The sequence below is a fragment of the Dendrobates tinctorius genome, unplaced genomic scaffold (genome assembly GCF_039654945.1).
Source record: "Dendrobates tinctorius isolate UK_male_01 unplaced genomic scaffold, ASM3965494v1 ptg000103l, whole genome shotgun sequence".
Classification (NCBI taxonomy): Eukaryota; Metazoa; Chordata; class Amphibia; order Anura; family Dendrobatidae; genus Dendrobates; species Dendrobates tinctorius.
The window spans coordinates 9240305-9261077 of NW_027361771.1; the positions used below are offsets into that span (position 1 = coordinate 9240305).

At 43.2% G+C, this 20773-nt stretch overlaps 1 protein-coding gene and 1 long non-coding RNA gene across 4 annotated transcripts in view; one reads left to right on the top strand and one right to left on the bottom strand.

Annotated features, from left to right (window-relative positions):
* EPN3 (epsin 3) overlaps positions 1-20773 on the top strand; it is a 97535-nt gene that overhangs the window by 74743 nt on the left and 2019 nt on the right. For 2 of the 3 annotated variants that reach the window (XM_073588054.1, XM_073588053.1), the window contains 5 exons: positions 4042-4146; positions 8059-8191; positions 13871-14050; positions 15889-15987; positions 17708-17920. In XM_073588054.1, the coding sequence (XP_073444155.1) occupies positions 4042-4146; positions 8059-8191; positions 13871-14050; positions 15889-15987; positions 17708-17920 (730 nt within the window). The remainder of the gene's footprint in view (positions 1-4041; positions 4147-8058; positions 8192-13870; positions 14051-15888; positions 15988-17707; positions 17921-20773) is intronic. The other variant, XM_073588055.1, reaches the window with a different exon arrangement.
* Positions 8706-20773, bottom strand: part of LOC141099934 (uncharacterized) — a 68193-nt gene continuing 56125 nt past the window's right edge. Inside the window, exon 2 of the long non-coding RNA XR_012234563.1 lies at positions 8706-9023. This is a non-coding gene — a long non-coding RNA (uncharacterized lncRNA). The remainder of the gene's footprint in view (positions 9024-20773) is intronic.

The following is a 20773-nucleotide window of genomic DNA, read 5'->3' on the forward strand; positions in this document are numbered from 1 at the left end:
GCTCCCAGGTGAGGTTCCAGTCCCGGTACCTGGTAGTGGACGGCGGCAGCCACAACTCCCGGGGTTGCCGATGGGGTCGATCGCAGCTGGATTCGGGCGGTGGCAAGGCCGGTTTCTGCCGGGGCCGTCGGTGGAGGCCTGTGCAACCGCACCCGGTCCAGACGGGGATGCAGTCCCGGCCCTCCATTCTGCTCCGGAACCCTCATATACCTCCTCCGGACGGGGCTCATCCAATGGCAATATCTGCTGTGAGGTGGTGGCGGGCGCTGCAGAGGGTGTATCAGCGGTCGTAGCCTCCGCAGGGGCGGCCTGGGGGCGGCCTGGGGGCGAGTGGCTTGCCCTCCCCCATTCTTCTGACTTCTTTTCTCTTTCCATCATGGCGTTCTGGCGTTCTCCTCCTTCCCGCCACTGGCTTTTGCTCCTCCTTCTGGGGGCGGCATCTTCTTCTAACTCCTCCATACCAAACCAGTATACGAACCCCTCGGGGGGTGGGCCAAGTTGCTGTCGCATAGAAGTTTAGATAGGGGAGGCCCAGGACAGTCCGCGCTCTTTTCTTAGGACCACCCAAATGATCACGCCCTTCTTCTCCAGGCTGTCGGCCATTTTTAGTATTCATTTCACAGCCTATCAAATTGGGTGTTCTGCACATTCTCAAAAGTTTAAAGTCCAACAAATCTTAGGCACACAGAACCCGATGGCATCGGGTCTCATCATCCTGTTCGTGACGCCAGAATGGAGCTCCCGCCAGGGCTATCGGGGCACTCAGCACCGGGCCCGTTGATCTCAATGGGAGTTGTCACGGAAGCTGTGACCTGGTCCGTGGCCCTGGGGCTCCATGGCAAAAGGGGTGAAAGAACAATGAAATAGAATTGATGAATAGTTTGTGACGCCACCTGTGGTGTTCGGCAAGGGGGATGTTAAGCCGACGCTGCATGCAGATCCTCTGGGACTGGTGGTGTGTTGCAGCCAAGATGGTGAAGCTCCCCACAGGTGGAGCTGTAGTCCCAGGGCAGTGTAGATGTAGGGGTAGCTGAGAGGCGCAGGCAGTGTAGATGCTAGTACCCAGATGTAGCGGTACCACATGTGTTGGCGCAGGAATGACTGGAGGACACCAGGGCTTGTAGTTCCAAAGCTTTACTCACAGTCTGTAGTACACACAGTTGCCTGCCTCCATGCTGTGTCCTCCGGGTCAGGGACTCAGTCAACCTCCAGGCAAGATAGGACGCTCCCTTCCAACACTCCGCCAACATGTGCCTTTCTAAACGTCTCCTCTATAGCGCCTTTAAGTGTGAAGATCTCCTAGTACTGAGTTACACTGGAGTTCCTCCTGACAGATGTTCTCAAGAACTCTACTTGTACGGCAGACAGCTGTAGCCTGCTTCGGGGACTCCTTACTACTGAGTCCCGGCTCACTATCAATGTTGCTGTTGTGCCCCCAAGTCTTAGATGGGAGTAGTGCATTTACAGCCCTCTACTCCACCGGTGTCTGCTGCAGAACCATTAGTGTCCATACAACCTCGGGGACCGAGCCCCGGCCTTGCGCTTAGAACTTCTAGGCAGGGTTCTTCCTCTAACCCACGTCCTCTGTTCCCTTTTACTCCTACGTTCCGTACTAGTCTTTCCTTCTTATGGAAGATCAGGTTTCTGTTCAATGTCTTTCTCTTTCTTTCCTTTCCCGTGCCAGCAGACCCAGGTCACTGAGATCTGCTGCAGCACCTCCTTCCTCCATCCCTCTCCCAGGGATCTTCTTTCCTCACTCCCTGACCTCGAACTGACTGAAATTCTAAATCACCCCACTGTTTTATGTATTCTAAACTCCACCCGCCTCCCAGCACGTTTCGTGCTCCAAGCAGGGAGCCACCAAAGGTGCTCTGCTACACTCTAAGCAGGGAGCCGCAATGTGGCTTTGCTGAACTACCATGTTGTGTGGGATGCGAGTGTTGGAGCGTGGTTAGGAGCCTCCAACTCACCTGGATGGTGGGACACCACACCTCAGGAGGAGGTGCAGTACCTCTGTGGCAACTGAACCCTCAGTGGCGCCACACTTACATAATACATACAAACACAATAATCTTAAACAATACAAGTCACGACTGGTACAGGATGAGAGAGGACCCTGCCCGCGAGTGCTCACAATCTACAAGGGATGGGTGAGGATACAGTAGGCGAGGGTAGAGCTGGTCGTGCAAGGACAACTTTCAGGATTTGCAGCCACAGAGCAATGCAACTGATTATATCCTGATTTGTGAAGTTGCAATGTATTGAAATTTATATTGGAGCATCTATATGAGCAACATAAGGAAATGACCGATTATATCATGCAGCTTGTTGGGGATATGGTGGCTATTTGGCTGCGTTGTCATACAAATAGATTTTTTCATTGCTTAAAAATAAGCCATTGCTTATATGATTACTTATTTACCATCATCCTTCTTTTTGGTGAAAATTAGTATGCTATGGTCATTTACATCTGACATCTGTCAGGCCCATGCACAAGATTGGGCTCAAAAGACTAACATTTCTTTAAAATATCTATAGCTTCTATAATTACTATGGTATTTTCTTTGGATCATCTTATGGACATTGGCTGGTGTGTCTTCCACTAGCTAGCCCCTGCACAAGATTGGGGCACAAAAAAGCAAATTGTTTTTAGTTTAAACCCATAGCTTCGACAATCATTATTTTTTTTACCATTATCTTCAATTTTGGTTAAAATTACAATTTTCTGGGTTTTGCTGGGATCTACTGGGTTTGTTACCCATAGTTTGCTACCACAGGCAGCCTGGTTACCCTTAGCCATACATGTTGAGGAAACTCACTTTGACATTACTGAGGTTATACTCACGTTAAAGTTCTTGAAACTGGGTAGGATACAATCAACAAGACCTCAAAGTGTCATCATACATTTCTTTCAGGGCAACTGGAGGATTTGGAGTACTTTCGATTTTTGGTGAATTTTCTGTGAATCAAGTTTGTTTCAAAAATTTGTCAAAAGATTTGCCTAATTGCCTACCTCTATTATATACCTACATTAAACTACAGAGCTATGTGATGTGATAATGCCTAAATGTTATTCAGTATTGCAACTTGCAGTGATACACAAAGCATTACAAAATATACACAGGTAGGTTTATCTAAAAAGGATGCTCCAGTCACAAACTTTTATCATATTTGAATAGATGATAAATGTTTGTAAAAGCCATAATGTATTAAAACGTCTATACAGGGTGGGCCATTTATATGGATACACCTAAATAATATGGGAATGGTTGGTGACCCAGATCAGCGTGCTAAATTTGCAGAATGGGCAAAGCAAAAATTGGAACAGGACCCTCAGTTTACACAGAACATTATGTTCAGTGATGAGGCAATCTTTTTTGGGTGGGCCATTTATATTGATACACCTAAATAAAATGGGAATGGTGACAGTTTTCTCGAGTAGGGTGTCTTGCATTGAAATCTGCTGCAATGACCCGGGTACTGCGTTCACCAGGCAACACACTTTCTATCCTTTCCTCACGTGTTAACCTCTGCGACATGTCAATGGCTGTAAACAAAGAGAAACTTGTAAATAACTCATGAAAGAATAAAGTTACGTTAAAACCAAGCACATCATTGTTTTTCTTGTGAAATTCTCAATAAGTTTGATGTGTCACATGACCCTCTTCCCATTGAAAAAAATAAAGTTGGATCCAAAATGGCTGACTTCAAAATGGCCACCATGGTCACCACCCATCTTGAAAAGTTTTCCCCCTCTCTTATACTAATGTGCCACAAATAGGAAGTTGATATCACCAACCATTCCCATTTTATTTAGCTGTATCCATATAAATGGCCCACGCTGAACTTTGTATTATCTAGAAACCCTCTTAGGGTAAGTCCTTGTATGGCCAATTGAAGTGTGGCATTAAAATTTGACAATTACAACAAACATGAATACACAAATTTTTGTGAAAATGTCTATTAGTATATATTAAACGTTGGTCGAAGGTCTATGTGCATGATGCTATGTGAATATGACCATGTCTCATCTTTATTTAGGAACAACGGTCTATACAGGGTGAAATATCATTGATTGCGCAGGCTTTAATAGAGACTCAGTTGACAGGGGATAAAGATCAGAAGGAATCTATGAAGAAAAATGAGGTAATGAAACCTGTCTGTATCCTGAATTATATTCACTGTATATCAGAATTTATGGAGGACCTGCCATCAGCCTATTATAGCAAATTCTGGTACTTTCCATGAAATAACCATTATAGAGCATCTTTACCGATAGCTCATTTCCTCTGTTACTCATAATGAATATATTCACAACTTGGTGATCTTTTAGTCCTACACCAAGGGTCCCCAATCTCTAGCTCATGATCCACATGTGGCTCATGGCTGTCTGTCAGCTTAGTGCATTAGCACCAGGGAGAGCAACCAGTTATGAAGAGAACGTCTCCAAATGGTGACTTTTGTGAGTGGCCAGTATAGAAGACCAGATCTTTATGAGCATATGCTGGCAGAGGAGATTGGGGAGAGTAATAAATATTGCAAGCTGGAGAAAGGATGATACTGTTATTGAGACCAGGTACTTGAAGCTGGATGCCATAGTGTGGTGAGGGTGCATATTATCAGAATACTGAGTGGGGTAAAGTAGGAACTCTTGTATATAAGTAAGCTGCGGCTGCCTATATGGGAGGGGAGCCACAAGGTCTCAGTTTACTTTCTGTGTGGAAGCTTTGGCTATCATCACAAAGATCAGAGTGGATTCTGAGTGTCACTAGTGTGTGGAGAGAGGAGTGGAGGCTAAATGTGGCCCACAACCATTTCTTAGACTTGAATGTGGCTCTCAAGGTAAAAAAGGTTGGGGACCTGTTAGGAACGGCAGAACGCACTAAATAAAAAAATATAAATAAAGTGCGTTCGCCGCTCGGGGTCCACCGTGCAGTAGGTGAAATAACCGCTGCTAAGTGGTGGCAGAAGCAATATGGCGGTATTGTGCACAGGGTTAACCGTCACCCAAGAGCACAGAGCAATCTGTTAAATCACAAAGATGCCTAAGAACAGCCTGTTAAGGTCACAAGTACTCAGAGTAGTTACACACACGGTATAAGGTCACAGGAATAGCCAAAGATGGCAGTACTAAGTCCTTCTAGACCTACCGTGTGTGTAGCGTCGCAGCCGTGAACGCTTAAGTGGACTGCTACTGCAGCGCGGCGTAGGACACTGCCGCTATACGACATAGTTAGACGCAAGCGCAATGTCAGACACTAGCAGCTGTGGACAATGAAGCAGAGGCACGCTGACGCTGGTACTAAACTCAATCCCTCACACAAGCATATCAAAGGATAGGGGTTTCAAATGAGTCATTCACACAGCAGTAAGTATAGTCTATACTAGCGCATGGCGGAACAGCCATGCGCGCTTTTTATAGCAGCCGAGACCTTCCGGAAGCTTCCAGATCTCCGAGATGGACCAATGAGATCTGGAGCGGGACCTGAGCACATGACTCCCGATCTCTAATGGGAGATCGTCTCATGAGCATGCTCAGAAGGTGGATGGAAGGACTTAGCCTCTGGAGAGATTTGCTGCAAGGCAATCTCCTCTGCAATCTCCTCTGCAGTAGACAAACAGCAGGAGACTGCAGAATGTGAGGGTCTGGATTCCTGCATAGCGACCGCAGAAACCTGACTCCTAACAGGACCACTGCCCTACACACTCACCATTGATTGGATAATGTCAATTTGTGAAGCATCACACCCCTAACTAATAACACCTAGGTGTTAAATTATTTATATATTTCTAGGAGGGATAACAGAGGAATGGCAGTAATATAGTTATAAGTAAAGCTGCTCAAGAACCTTTCTATAAAGAATACAGTTATTTAGTGAAAGAAACAGATATATCAGGAGAGATGACTGGTTGTCTTCAAAGGTGTTACCTCATCCTATTAAATGGGTAAAATTGCAAAGTTCATGTAAGAACAAGCAACTTTGCACTTTATCTCTTTTCCAAAATCATCTGTGTTCATAAGAATAGTGGATTTTTTTGTTTTCATGGTTTACAGTTCTTTGCCTAGGTTATCCGCCACCTCTGTAGTTTGTCAGTGTTCTCCTTGGCAAGGAGCACAAGTTCTTTGCTATAGTTGCTGTTTTGAAGCTTACCGGATTGCTGGATCAAGGCGAAATCTGTGCCCCTACTCTCCTCCGATGTTGCAGAAGCAAAGCTGCCTTTGTTTGCAACATTGGAGAAGAGCAGAGTACGGACCAGTGGTGCAAATAAACCATTGGTCCGTACTGTCAATAATTACTGCACCATCACCTGGCAAGCAGGAAGTTGGGAGGCAAGGGAGCGGTATGCTCCTGAAAATACATCTTAAGTCACCCCTTTAAGTAAGCTTTTATGTGTTTGGGATACATTGTCCTCATTACAGTGCCCCTGATATCAGTACCCATCAGAACCATTTGTATTATTTCTAAAATGTAGTTTTGAGATAATTCAGTTACATTAGGCTCTGTATGGTTAAATACTGAATCACAGAAGCTTTACTGCTGTTCGTTCTCACTTGATATACAGGTACTGGCATATGACTAGTCTGATTTGTTTTTAATCCAGTAATGACCATGATATTTCTGACTAATGGAAAGATTTACAGCCAAATACCTAATCCCTGCCGTGTACTGCGGTGACCTTATTAAACAGAAAGAATCTGACTCTTAAAAATTGTAAAAGGATAACAAAATAGTTTGTGACTATTTCAGGTCAATTTTCTGTATGAAGTGGGATGTTATGGGAATATTGGTTAACTTCATGTAAACTTGTGATGGGTACGTTTTTTATTATTAACATCAAAAGGACTTTATTTGCAAGATTTCATCTGTCATGAGGTTTAGCTAGATAGAACAGTTGTATCCAACTCATGCCTCTCCAGCTGTAGCTAAGCTAAAAAAATGGCAGCCTGATGGAGTATTATGCGAGCTGTAGTTTTGAAAAAACTAACCTTTCTTTAAATTCAGCTATCAATTATTTTAGTTTTTTTTTAATTTTGTGCAACAGTAAAAAAGTATGTTGTGCTAGGGAAACCGTCACCAAGTAATGAGCTTGCTGATGGTTTCAGGACAATGGTGTACTGTCCTGAATGGACTGATGATTTTTTGTGGCTTGGTAACACATCACAAGTCAGATGGCTCTGCTCATATGTGTTTTGCCAATACCCATCATAATTACTGACATATAAATATAACTGCAAACATTATGTATATACATGCACAATATAAAAGCTATTTGGAGTTTACAGGTGCAAATACCTTAGTTGTAGTAAAGATAAAGTCATAATAGGATCCTTCAATAGTCTGATTATTTTCAGCTTATAGGGAGCAAGAGAATCATACATATGATGCACATAATTAAAAAAATAGAAAAAGCAAATGAAAATATAGAATAAGATGCTAGATTTGTAGACAACATAGCCAATTGCATTGAAAGGGGGGACACACCTTAGAAATCATGTTGCTTTGTATCACAGTATAGGAAATTATTTTTGAAATCCTATATGCCAAAAACATTTATTTTTTGCCAAAGAATACTATAGTGGCAACAATATCACATATCCTGAATGTGAATCAATCTGCTTTCAACAATTAAAGGCTTATTTTAATACATTTCCAACAAAACTCCATTTTGCTTTATCATTCTTGAAACCTTCATTGTGCAAGTCCAACAGTAAATTTCTTGGTACATCCATGTGTATCCATAGCAAACACTGAAATTCCTATTATCATCACTTCATGTCCACTTAATTCTTTTACCTGCCTTCCCCCACAGTGACTCACTGGTATCTGAATACTGACTACTAAAGTGCGTCGCTAAAAAATGCTATTCACAATTTATGCATTCCCCCCATATTTGTATCTGTTCAGCCATTGCAAGAAGACCATTGTGTTCTTGCCTACAGCTCCTTCATCCCCAAGATCTCCAGGATCGGTAACTGAAGAAGTTTGAAGTTGCTGTGAAGCAATATTCAATTTCCCAGTCTCATTTAATTAATTTCCAAATTATTTCTTCTTCCAGACACACCTATATGATCTTATTGATGTTTTTGGGCCTCCACAACCCCCGTCTTCAAATATCTGGGACTCCCAAGTTGCTAGCTCTGATTCATCAATGAACACCAGCTCTTTCTTTCCAGCCTGGGGAACATCGAGTAAGTGACTACATACAGAACAAGACTGGGACTAACTTATTCTACATTGTTACATGATATCTCTCGTAGAGATAATTGTTGCTTAATTCATTATAAGAGAGATCCTTGTAATGTCTTCTTCTCCTCAGCAGCAGAAAAGGTGATTCAGCTTTTCTTTGAATTAGTAATGTTTCAGAATATCTTTTGTGGGAACACTAGGAAGTAAATATTCTGGCATTACTCTTCTATTAAGTCTTCACCCAATATTTGTAGAGGTAGAAATATCAAAAGTGACTTGAAGAAGACCTGTGTTTGTTGCCATATTGGGACAATCAACAGTGGCAAATATTTTTTTATCAGATAACGTTTTATTGAACATTTAATAAAAAGTCCAATATCCATAAACTGATATGAGGAAGGCAAAAGTGTCAGTCTGATGGAACAATACCGTTAAAGGGTTGCATTCCCAAGTATGTAATTTGTGTTCATCATTGATGAAATAAATAATATGGATAATGTGGAAAAAGGCAGGAAACAGACCACATGAGTTCTTTTATTAACAACACATCTCAAGCCAAGTTCAAATACATAAGTAATAGAGTAGAGAGCCACATGTTTAGGTCAAGGGTGCTACATTTGGGCTATCTAGTCAGGTTGCCCAGATATCTTCAAGGTGTTGGTAAGTTACTCTTTTTTGGTATGCATACTTTTCAAGATATATATTATTCTTCATAGAGGCTATCACTTCTCAGACAGAATGGAACTCCGATTTCTTCCAATTGGTGGCAATAATTTTCTGATCTCAGTATTCGTGAGATAGCTAGTCGGTGGCTCTCCTTAACAGGGATTTCAACTGTAAAACCAAGAATACAGACTTTGAGATCTAACACTTAAAAAGAGAATGAATAAGATATATAATCTCCCTCCAGAATCGTCTAAGACAAGAACAGTTCCACATTAAATGAATTACATCTGCATTAGGCACATTACATTCCCAGTATTACGAGTCCATTTTAAACCCAGTTTTAAACAGTAAGAAAGGTGTCCCATATACTCAATATATTAAAAATAAATGCGAAAGTCTGTATGTCTCGCTAACTGATACCATTGGCATTTCTTACACTATTTCATCCCATTTGTCATTGTTTAAGGTGACCACATCATTTTAACATTTCTATTTTACGGGCAGAACCCCTTTTTGAGCCTAGCTTTAAGGAGATATTTGTGGGGCAGTGATACAGCTCCTTTCATATCACCTCAAGTCACTACCACATCTAGAAATGAGGCATTTGCCATTGGTGTCAGCAGATAGGTATTGGTTTGTACTGAACATGCTTGCCTCGATTACAAGTATGGAAAGAACCTATTGTTTGGGAGGTCAAAATTCTGTTTAAGCATTTCAAAAGATTTAAAGTGCCCTTCTGCATATAATTGTGAAATTCTGTTGATGCCCAGATTAGAGAATAGTTAGTAACAGTGGTGAATATTAGTATATATGAGTAGGGACTTGATGCTGAGCATTAAACAGCCCAACTGGTTCTTTCCAGGCCTGTTTTCCATTGCTTAAGTTAAGTTCAAAAGTAGGCACTACAGAAACAAACAGCCTTACCAACTCCAGGTCAGATTACCAATGCACTATAGCAAGATGCAGGAGACCTCCATGATAAAGGTGGGGGCAGCACAAGTGCAAAATACTGGTGGAGCAATCATAAACCAACCAATTCATGTAGCGTGTGGTTGTCTAGTATTAAAAAAGCACACAGATGGGGCTTTCATAGGGCGCCAGTCACACAGGTACTTGTGATGCAGTGTCTAGCTTACAGCCAATTGATGACACACATATTATTAGATCAGGCCTGCTGCCCAGCACTATATAAGTGCATCCCACAAAATAGACACACTTATTCACCCAACCAACACTAAATAGGAGGAACCCTAAGAATGGACTGTCACTATAACAATTTTAATGTCCCCTGAATCTTCTCTCCCACTCCTACAATATGTTATGTGTCAGTAGGGGGTAAAGCCCTAAGTCTTACCACAGCAGCAGGAGTGCTGCCAGAAGACCAGGCAGCACTAGCCAATAAACAACAGAGCTCCAGTCAGACTCTTGAGACAGGAAGGAAACGAGGAAAGAGATAGCGAATCAGAAAAACTATACTACATTTCTAATTGGAGGTATTTGCTAATATTATTATTATTACACCTACTACATATTGGCATAGGACCTTGAAGATGAGAATACACCTTTAAGTTCTATGATTTATTTATACTGGTACCTTTTTGTCCCTTCACTCAGCTAGTTTGTTCCACTAAAGAACATGCCACCTACTCTGCCTCATCTTTAGAGACACATACAAGTTGTATCTCTAACTTTCCACCCAGAGCCTATACAATTTGTTTTTCACCCCTACACCATCCACTCACAAAGCTCCTTCTAGATTTCCTATGGTTACCTGGGTCCTCTTGAAGCTTTTGCTAACTTGTGTACCTGCCCTATGCTCTCAGTGCTACTGCTTCCTTGTCCTGCCAATCAGTGACAGTCCAGGTCCTTAGACCGGGGTCACACTGCGTTATGGCAGTCCGTTAGATGGACTGCATTATACCGCGGCATAACGCGGTGTAACGCAGTCTGTTAAGGCTGCCATAGACCCCCATTGTCAGGCGCATCGCGACGCATGCCGTAAAGCGGCACGCGTTCGCGATGTGCCGTCATTCAGTGATGGAGCCTCAGACGCGGGCTGCAGCGTCTGAGGCTCCGTCACCGCTAGTGCTGATGAATCATCAGCGCTAGTGGGTATAGCATAACGCGATCGCGTTATGTTATACCGTTTAACCAGCCCGTCAACGCTATGCGTTGAACGGGCTGGTTAAACGTAATGTGAACCTGGCCTTAAGCCCCCTTCACACATAGCGAGATAACTAGCGATATCGCTAATGCGTCACCGATTTTGTGATGCAGCAGCGATCTCGCTACATGTAACACTTACCTCCGACCCGGCTCCCCGCTGGATATCGCTGATCGCGCGAGAATGGGATGGTCCATTTATTGTCGTCGGCTTCCTGCTGGCGCCGACGAGTGACTCCATGGACGCGGGCGGAATACGTCACCCTCGCTGCGTGTGACAGGTAAGTGATGACCGCAGACCGCTGCTGCATCGCTGGTGAGATCTGCCTGTTTGGCAGCTCATTAGCTACCATTTAACAATGCATCAGCGATCCTGACCGGGTCGTATCGTTCTCGGGATCGCTGGTGCATCGCTAAATGTAACGGGACCCTAAAGGGCCTGTCACACTAAGCGATATCGCTAGCAATATCGCTATAACGTCACTGGTTTTGTGACGTAGTAGCGATATTGCTAGCGATATCGCTATGTGTAATACTTACCTCCGACCGGCTCCCCCGCTGGTTATAGCTGATCGCGCGAGTACGGCCTGGGCCGTTTCTCGTCGTCAGCTTCCTACTGGGCTTCCTGCTGTGGCGACGAGCAATGCGTGGACGCGGGCGGGAGGACGTCTTCATCGCCTCATCTGACAGGTAAGTAGTGACCGCCGACCGCTGCTATGTCGCTGGTGAGATCTGCCTGTTTGGCAGCTCACTAACGACCACTTAGCAATGGACCAGTGATCCTGACCGGGTCATATCGTTGTCGGGATCGCTGGTGCTTCGCTAAGTGTGACAGTACCTTTAGGCTTCCCTGTCACACAATAATCTACTTTGTAGTGCTCTCCTTGGCTCATACTGAGGTCTATACCTACACTCATACAGGAGGTCAGAGCTCAAGGTTCCTGTTTAATGTGCAGAGGGCTACAGATCAGATTTTTGAACAATAGGTGTTTGTCTCAGTACATAGACCCCCATGGATCTACAAGACAAGCTAGTTAGGGTAAAGATGTTAAAAAAGGCTTGTGTTGACATAACACAATAGTTTGAAGAAGTTTTACAATTTAACGCTATGGCCACACTATTAGTATTTGGTCAGAATTTTCCACCAGTATTTGTAAGCCAAAACAAGGTGAGGAACAATTCAAAGGAAAAGTATAATAGAAACAAATGCACCAATTTTGCATTTTTGATCCACTCCTGGCTTTGGTGTCATGTGGACCCGTCCTGTGTGACACGACCCGCAGGCCGGTAACTGAAACAACAAGACACAGCACGTGAAACTGTCCTGTGTGACACAACCCGCAGGCCGGTAACTAAAACAACAAGACAAGGGGGAAGGGGAAACAGTTACAATGGTGGGCCCTGCAATAGGGAACGGGTGACGTGGAGACCTCCTGCACTCCCCGAGTCAGTGTCCCTCACACTCCTAATGTTCCCTATACAGGCTCCTCACCTGTCGCCGAGCCGGAACCTGTCACCCTAGAACACCCTACACCTATCCCTTGCTAGGGAGCTGGGTGGTGCAGGCACTGGCCCCACCACTGTACTAATATACACCAGGGAAAAATACAAACAAGGAAACACCACTTAGCTTTGCTCTGTTGCTCTTGCTCCCAGCAACAGAGTCCACCACCAGAATGCAGCTTTCCTCCTGAATAGCTGCCACCAAGCTCTGTCAGAGCTGCAAGGAAATCCCCTCTGTGACTCCTTCCACACCAGGACTCTGACTGTGCTGCAAGGAACTCTCTCTAGCTCCTTCACCAAGGATGGTTGAAATGACCACTATCACCAACAGTGATTGCAACACCTGACACTCTTTTATAGCAGAGCCAGAGCAATCACACCTGCTTTATAATCACATGCACTAAAGAAACCAGAGTGCAATGACCCTAACGGCCACCAGGGGCAAAACAAGAACTGAAACCACCACAGTGCAATGACCCTAATGGCCACTGGGGGCAAAACTATCTTTAAGCACCAAGCTTAAGGAAAAAAAAAGGTTACTAGTGCATTTTATCTGTCATGATCCAGCAAACACTGAAGTGAAATACTGACCACATACTGATAGTGTGACAGGCCCTGTCACACTAAACGATGCACCAGTGATCCCGACAGCGATACGACCTTGTCAGGATCGCTTGTGCCTCGCTACATGATCGCTGGTGAGCGGTCAAACAGGCAGACTCACCAGCGATCAGGACCAGCGAGGACGCTGGTATCTAAGGTAAATATAGGGTAGCTAAGCACGCGCTGTCACTTTGTTACCCGCTGTGTACCTTAGATACCTGCGTGCTCGCGCAGGGAGCTGGTATCTAAGGTACACAGTGGGTAACTAAGCGCACGTCACTTAGTTACCCGCTGTGTACCTTGGTTACCAGCTCCCTGCGCGAGCACGCAGGTATCTAAGGTACACAGCGGGTAACTAAGTGACAGCATGCGCTTAGTTACCCAATATTTACCTTAGATACCAGCTCCCAGCGTCTGCTTACAGTGCTGGGAGCTCACTGATCGTTGCTCTACCGCTGTCACACGCAGCGATGCGTGCTGGCCAGCGGTAGACCAACGATCAAAAAATGGCCCAGGACATTTGTGCACGATCAGCGATACCCGGCGGGGGGGCAGTCGCTGATGCGTGCCACACACAGCGAGATCGCTGGCGAGATTGCTGTTGCATCACAAAATCAGCGATCTCACTAGCGATCTTGCTGTGTGTGACGGGGCCTTTAGAGTGAAGTTCTCATCCTACCTTACATGCATGATCAGAGAAGCCTTGTTTGCGATAGTTTATGCCTTTATTTGTCTTCTTATTTCAGATCAGAATTCGAGTGTAGTCACCGCTATATTACCCTGGGATACTGTTTCTCAAAGTGCTCAGTTAAAAGAAGATAACACAAGTCAAAGTATAATTTTTGGCACTGATGAACCAACAGGTTGGCAGGATCCACAAATTCTGAAAAGCCCCCCATCTGATCCTTGGGGAGACAGCAAAAACAGTGAGTATGAGGATTGTCCATTTTTTTTTTATTTCACCTTAATTGTTTCTTAGTAGAACTTCAGCCATTGCCAACTTTTATTAGATTTACCATATGTCTTTTATAAATGTATGCTTCTAAATGACATTGATGCTGGAAGCTGTTTGGCACATAGAGAGAGATGAACTCATTTTATATTTTTAGAAAATATTTTTAATTCAATCAGACTTTAATTTGAATTCAAAGTTACCATAGTATCTTTAAAGAACACTAGATCTAAACATGAAACATAACTAAAAAAATGGAAATTTTTAAAGATAGGTGATAATGAAGTATATAAAAAGGGATAGGCTAGAGAATCCAATGACAATCTCAATTAAAATTTTAAGTTAGTTAAGTGTACCAAATGGGACCTTCAATTATTACACTCTTGGCTCCCAAATGCTAAATTAGCTGGTTTCTCTTTTATTTGGATCAGAAATTGAGGAGGGGGATAGGGTGGGTTGTGTAGCTGAAAAGAACAGAGAGCCTCAGCGTTTGACCTCATTTACACCTCAGTATTACTAGAAATTTTAATTCATTTTTTTAAACCAAGATAAAAAATGGAAAAATGTTGCAGACATTTGTGTGCTACATTGATAGTAAACTTTGGTGCTTCTAACTGTGTAATTTTGCGTTACCATTCAATATAATGTGACACAGACATCTCATTCGCTATAGTGCAACCCAGTTGGTGGCTGCTACATTGTAAATGTTTAATAGATTTTTCTCTGTTTTTGAATCATGATAAAAATATTCACAAAATACTGAATTGGCTAAATTTAATTCAGATTCTAAACTAGCCCCCATAATCTTTTCCTCACATGTCCATCACATGTTGGGTGCTAAAAAGCTGTGCCCGTACTATACATGGCACGCGCCGATTGTATTTCACAGCTAATACACACCTGTAACTTCGTCCACAGTTTAGATGATCTGGATAATATTACCCAGTTTCCTCATTAGCATTAGATGGTGCTTATGGATTGTCATAACAGCCAAGGGTATAATGAAATACCCCATATCTGCCATCTTTGGAATCCTTTTAAACCCTACCATCAAAAAACAGACCCTTAAAGTTATTCAAACCAGACTAGAGCACTAACATGAATTACTACTCTTGTGTCTTATTCTAGTCTAGATGCTGCTGTCCACAATGGCCAGCATCAGGACATTGGTCGTTAGCCCCCCCCAGTGGTAGTTCTAGATCAAACAGCTGTCCTGATGTTCCAGATGCTTTGGAGGTGACACTGCCGCTTTCCAGTGCATGGTTGACAGCTGGTCTACACTGTCTGAACAGATGGTATCCCCTGTTTGAATTTAGACCACAGTCAACCAACTATGCCTTCACTATTTTCACAAGGGGAATGATAATGTCCAGAGATTAATATATTATTAATAATTCAGAAGGCTTAACAGAGGAGCGCTGAGGTTTGAGATAAGGTGCTCCTAAATTTTTATTGTACACTAGATGCAAGTGTTTGCTAAAACAGGCATGTTAGGACAGGAGGGATGTCAAGACCCTTTTTTTTTAAATCACCCCAGCATCATCATTTTACAAAATATTAAAATCTGCCATCTTCTTTAAAGCAAATTAACTTACATAGGCATCATCAATTGCTTCTTAAACAAGGGCACAACTATTGAGACCCCCATTGATTCCTGAAAATAAAGTGACAACAAAGCTCAATAAAGCAGAGGCATCCTTTAACTTTAATTACATATTATTACAGCAAAATACAAAACTGTGAGAGCTTTATACATTCTAACAAATCTTTTTGAGATTATTTTGAATTTTTTTCATATATTCATTAAATTAGGTACAGAAGATGCCATCTATGATATATTTTCAGCACCTCCTTCAACTGCAGACAAAGATGTCAAGCCACCATCTGTTCTAAAAACAGACAACTCTTTTGGTAAGATGTCCGTTTCCAGCTATACAGTGCATATATTATGTCACATTATGCTTATGGTTGTAACAGTGTTGCACACAGCCTAGAGAGTAACCCACATAAAGTCAATTAAAACATAACCTTTAATGAACCATTAAAAGGACATAACACACAAAAACATTACAAAAAAGTGCTCATGTGAACCAGCGCTCAATAAAAAATGGTTTGGTGGTCTCACCATTGGTATTAGATATAGCATTCCAGCATCAGGGCGTATTCTGCTGGAGAGATGATCCACTCATGGGGAGCTGAGACATGGGAAAACCAGTGTTAATGTAAAGTATTCCCCTACACTCCCTGTCGTGCCCCAGTGTTACTCCTGTCCTAACAAGGACAGGCCCCAAGTGGATCCTGTAGTGGACACCCCCACTTATAAGGGGAAAAATAGACAGAAGCTATCTAAGCGTTTCTTCCCCAATGGTGGGGATTCATCAGGGGAGTCAAATAGATATAAAGCAGTAGGAAAGGATATATAGAATTAGTGTTATCCGTTAAGTCCACAGGCCCTGCAGTAGCGAGGTGCCTAACAAACTAGTGTGACTGTCCCTGTCACTACCAAGTGGAGTCCAACGGACTTAACGGATAACACTAATTCTATATATCCTTTCCTACTGCTTTATATCTATTTGACTCCCCTGATGAATCCCCACCATTGGGGAAGAAACGCTTAGGGAGCTTCTGTCTATTTTTCCCCTTATCAGTGGGGGTGTCCACTACAGGATCCACTTGGGGCTTGTCCTTGTTAGGACAGGAGTAACGCTGGGGCATGACAGGGAGTGTAGGGGAATACTTTACCTTAACACTGGTTTTCCCATGTCTCGGCTCCCCATTATTATTATTATTATTTATTATTATAGCGCCATTTATTCCATGGCGCTTTACACGTGAGGAGGGGTATACATAATACATACAAGTACAGTAATCTTAAACAATACAAGTCACGACTGGTACAGGATGAGAGAGGACCCTGCCCGCGAGGGCTCACAATCTACAAGGGGATGGGTGAGGATACAGTAGGCGAGGGTAGAGCTGGTCGTGCAGCGGTTTGGTAGATCGGTGGTTACTGCAAGTTGTAGGCTTGTCGGAAGAGGTAAGTCTTCAAGTTCTTTTTGAAGGTTTCCATGGTAGGCGAGAGTCTGATATGTTGTGGCAGAGAGTTCCAGAGTAGAGGGGGTGCGCGGGAGAAATCTTGTATTCGATTGTGGGAAGAGGAGATAAGAGGGGAGTACAGAAGGATATCTTGTGAGGATCGGAGGTTTCGTGCAGGTAAGTACCGGGAGACTAGGTCACAGATGTACGGAGGACTCAGGTTGTGGATGGCTTTGTATGTCCCCATGAGTGGATCATCTCTCCAGCAGGATACGCCCTGATGCTAAAATGCTATATCTAATACCAATGGTGAGACCAAACCATTTTTTATTGAGCACTGGTTCACATGAGCACTTTTTTGTAATGTTTTTGTGCGTTATGTCCTTTAAATGGTTCATTAAAGTTTATGTTTTAATCGACTTTATGTGGGATACTCTCTAGGCTGTGTGCAACATTTAACCCCTGATGGTTTTTTGGAATAGTGTCAAAAAGCTCACACTATAGCTGAGTGCACATGGTTGTAACAGTGTCAAAGGGCTATAGTGGCACAGTATGTAAACTATATTCTATAATTTACTATATTTTTGCATTACAGACATGGACCTTTTTGGAGATGTTTTATCTACTTCAAAGCCATCTGCAGACAGTACAGATCTGGAGGCTGAAGAACCCATCCTAGAAACCAGTGTCAAACCTCGCAGTAATACTCCAGAACTATTTTTGGAACCTGCTGCCCGTTCACTAGTAAACCTTGATAGCCTTGTATCTTATGGTGACCTTGTCAAAAACAAAAACCCATTCTTTTCCGGTGAGTAGGTACAATGCTGGATGCCTAAATTTAAGGGTCTAGAAGGAAAGAAAATTATTCTTTATACTGATTCGTCACACATCAACATGGAGATTGTAACAAGTAGAAGGAAAAGTTATGGAATTGTGGAAAACACAGGATCAAGAGACATGTTAATGATATACATGTGGTGAAAAGCTGGAAACAAAATTTTCAAAACAGCTTGATTTATTCAGTAGTAAGTATGACAGCAATGCACAGAAATTCTCCTTCGCTCTTACTCGCTTTGGCTGCGATCAATGAGGCTATTAACGGTTGTCTGAGGAATGTTCTGCCACGCTGAATGCACTTGGGCACATAAATCATCTGCCACTAACAGCTCTTTTGCAATTGATATCCCAGATGTGCTGAATGTTAGACAAGTCTGAAGACAATGCAGGCCATGGTGACATGTTTTGGCCATGTTTAGGCTGCTCACATTAGAACGAGTGTAGGGGTGTGAGGGCCGGACTAGGGGGGTGATCCCTCGTTATACCGCGCAGAGACGTACAGAGACAATTGGAGGCAGATTCTGGGTGCAACAGGTCCAAGTTTATATCTTCACTTGCCGTCCGACTGACGGCACACCTCGCGGCCCTCCGTTTCCAGAGCCGCTTCTCACACCGTACACTGGAGACGTGTCTGCACACACCGTCCCCTCCTTTACTGTCGACGCTCCTGACAGTTCCGTCACTGTGGCCGCCTTAGGCCCATTAACCAACAGCGCTTCTACTGCTCAGTCGTCGTGTCACATACGGTGTCTTACACCCAGTACCTCGTCTCAACTGCGGTCCTTTCCTGTCAGGACCACCCCCCTGACGTTCTCTCTCCTCAGTCCCCCTGGTCTGGATTCTCCTCAGAGTGCACAGACTGTCGTAGTCCTCCTGTCACTTGAGCTCCCCCTGGGGACTGGAACTTTCTGGAACCCTCCCTCAGTATTTATAACTCTCCCGGTTCCTTGAAACTGTCACTCTAACTGTCACCACGCCCCCCATGACCAACGGTTTCTAAAGCCCTAAGCTGCTGTAAAGTCCTTTGCTCACACTCCTCCCTGCCATCTACTGTCCTCCCAAGGTACTGCACGTCCACTACACTTTCCTAGCTGTTTTCCCACTGTCATTACTAACATCTGTCTACACTGTGCATCCCTTTCCTTCTTCTTCAGACTAGTCCGTCCGTCCGTCAGGTCACCTTCCCTACACGAGCAACATAGGCTGGCGTTGTCATGTTAAGAAAATTACTTTTGGGACACTTTGGCAGTACCACTAGTTCCATAACTAAATAATAATAAATAATAATCTTTATTTATATAGCGCCAACATATTCCGCAGCGCTTTACAGTTGAACAGTTTCAAACACAACAATCATAAATCAACAGTCATAAATCAATGTAATGCCAAGCTGTTAGTGTACCTGGAATGAAGACTAAAATAGTAGGGTCACTGTACATTAGTGTGAACAAACAATCCCTTAAAAAATAAATTTTATTCAGATACTATGTCTAAAACACACTGAAAACCTGTACAGGTGTAAAACTGTATTAATATTTGTTTGATAGAAATGATAAGAGACCCGACATAGCCCCAAAACACCCTGTTTCACCCTATTTTCAACCTAATACTGTGACTACCTACCAATGGAGGTTGGTAGCATAAGATATGAGAATGGTGCCCTCGCTCGACAGCGGCTCTCTTTTACTCATCTTGTAATGTCCTGTCACTAGAGCATAGATAGGTAATGTAATGAAGGTGAAATAATTTATCTAGCTTCATTACATTACCTATCTGTTCTATAGTGACAGGACATTACCAGGGGAGTAAGAGAGAGCCACCGTTGATTCAGGGCACCATTCTCGTATCGTAGGGTGCCAACCGCTGCTGGTTTGTAGTCACAATATTAGGTTGAGAATAGGGTGATACAGGATTTTTTGGCTGTGTCAGGTGTCTTATTTTTGTTGCGATAAATACACAGTTTTACACCTGCTCGGGTGTTTCGGTGTGTTTTACACGTAGTATCTGAATACATTTTTTAAAGGGATTGTATGTTTAAGCTAGTATTGTCTTCCCTTTTCTTATTGTTATTTGTTAAACACTACTGTACATTATGCAACCCCACCCAATAATCCTGAGAGTAGAACCTGTGAGATGTTCTCTTGTGTAGGCTTCTTCATGTAGTTGCCCATGTGGACTCCAGAGTAATATTCATCTATCACTGCATTGAAATCAAAAGCAGGACTGAAGAGAATAGACCTCAATTCCATTCTCCATGGCCATTTTACTCTGCACCATGATAGCCTTTGAAAGCGTAGGACAATGGGAATACCTGCAGCTGGATGCTCACCTCAAAGCCCAATGTCATGGAAACGTCTTCTGGTGGTTTGTATAGACACTGTTTGACATGTTAGGCTTCATATGAGATGTCCAATTTCACTGCAGTATAGAATAGATCAATTGTGGAACCAGTGGTATAGCCATTTCTCCAAAGTGTCTCTGGATCCGATTTTCAACACAACAATGTCATGTCACATGTGGCTAATGTCATCATGAGCAGCCTGCATGCCTAAACATGCTACCATGACCTGTAGCGAGTCCCATCAAGCATATCTAGGATGTCATTGGTTGGCAAAGGCAAAGAGAACTTCCAGCAGTGGATCTTGATGATTTCTGTGCCCAAGCGCATTAAGTATGGCAGAACATTTCTCAGACAGCCATCAATAACCTCATTGATAGCATGCCACGGTGCAAGATTTGTAAGTGCGTGTGCTTCTGCACGTGCTGTTCCTATTGAACACTGAATAAATTGAGAGGTTCAGAAAATGTTGTTAGCATTTTTTCA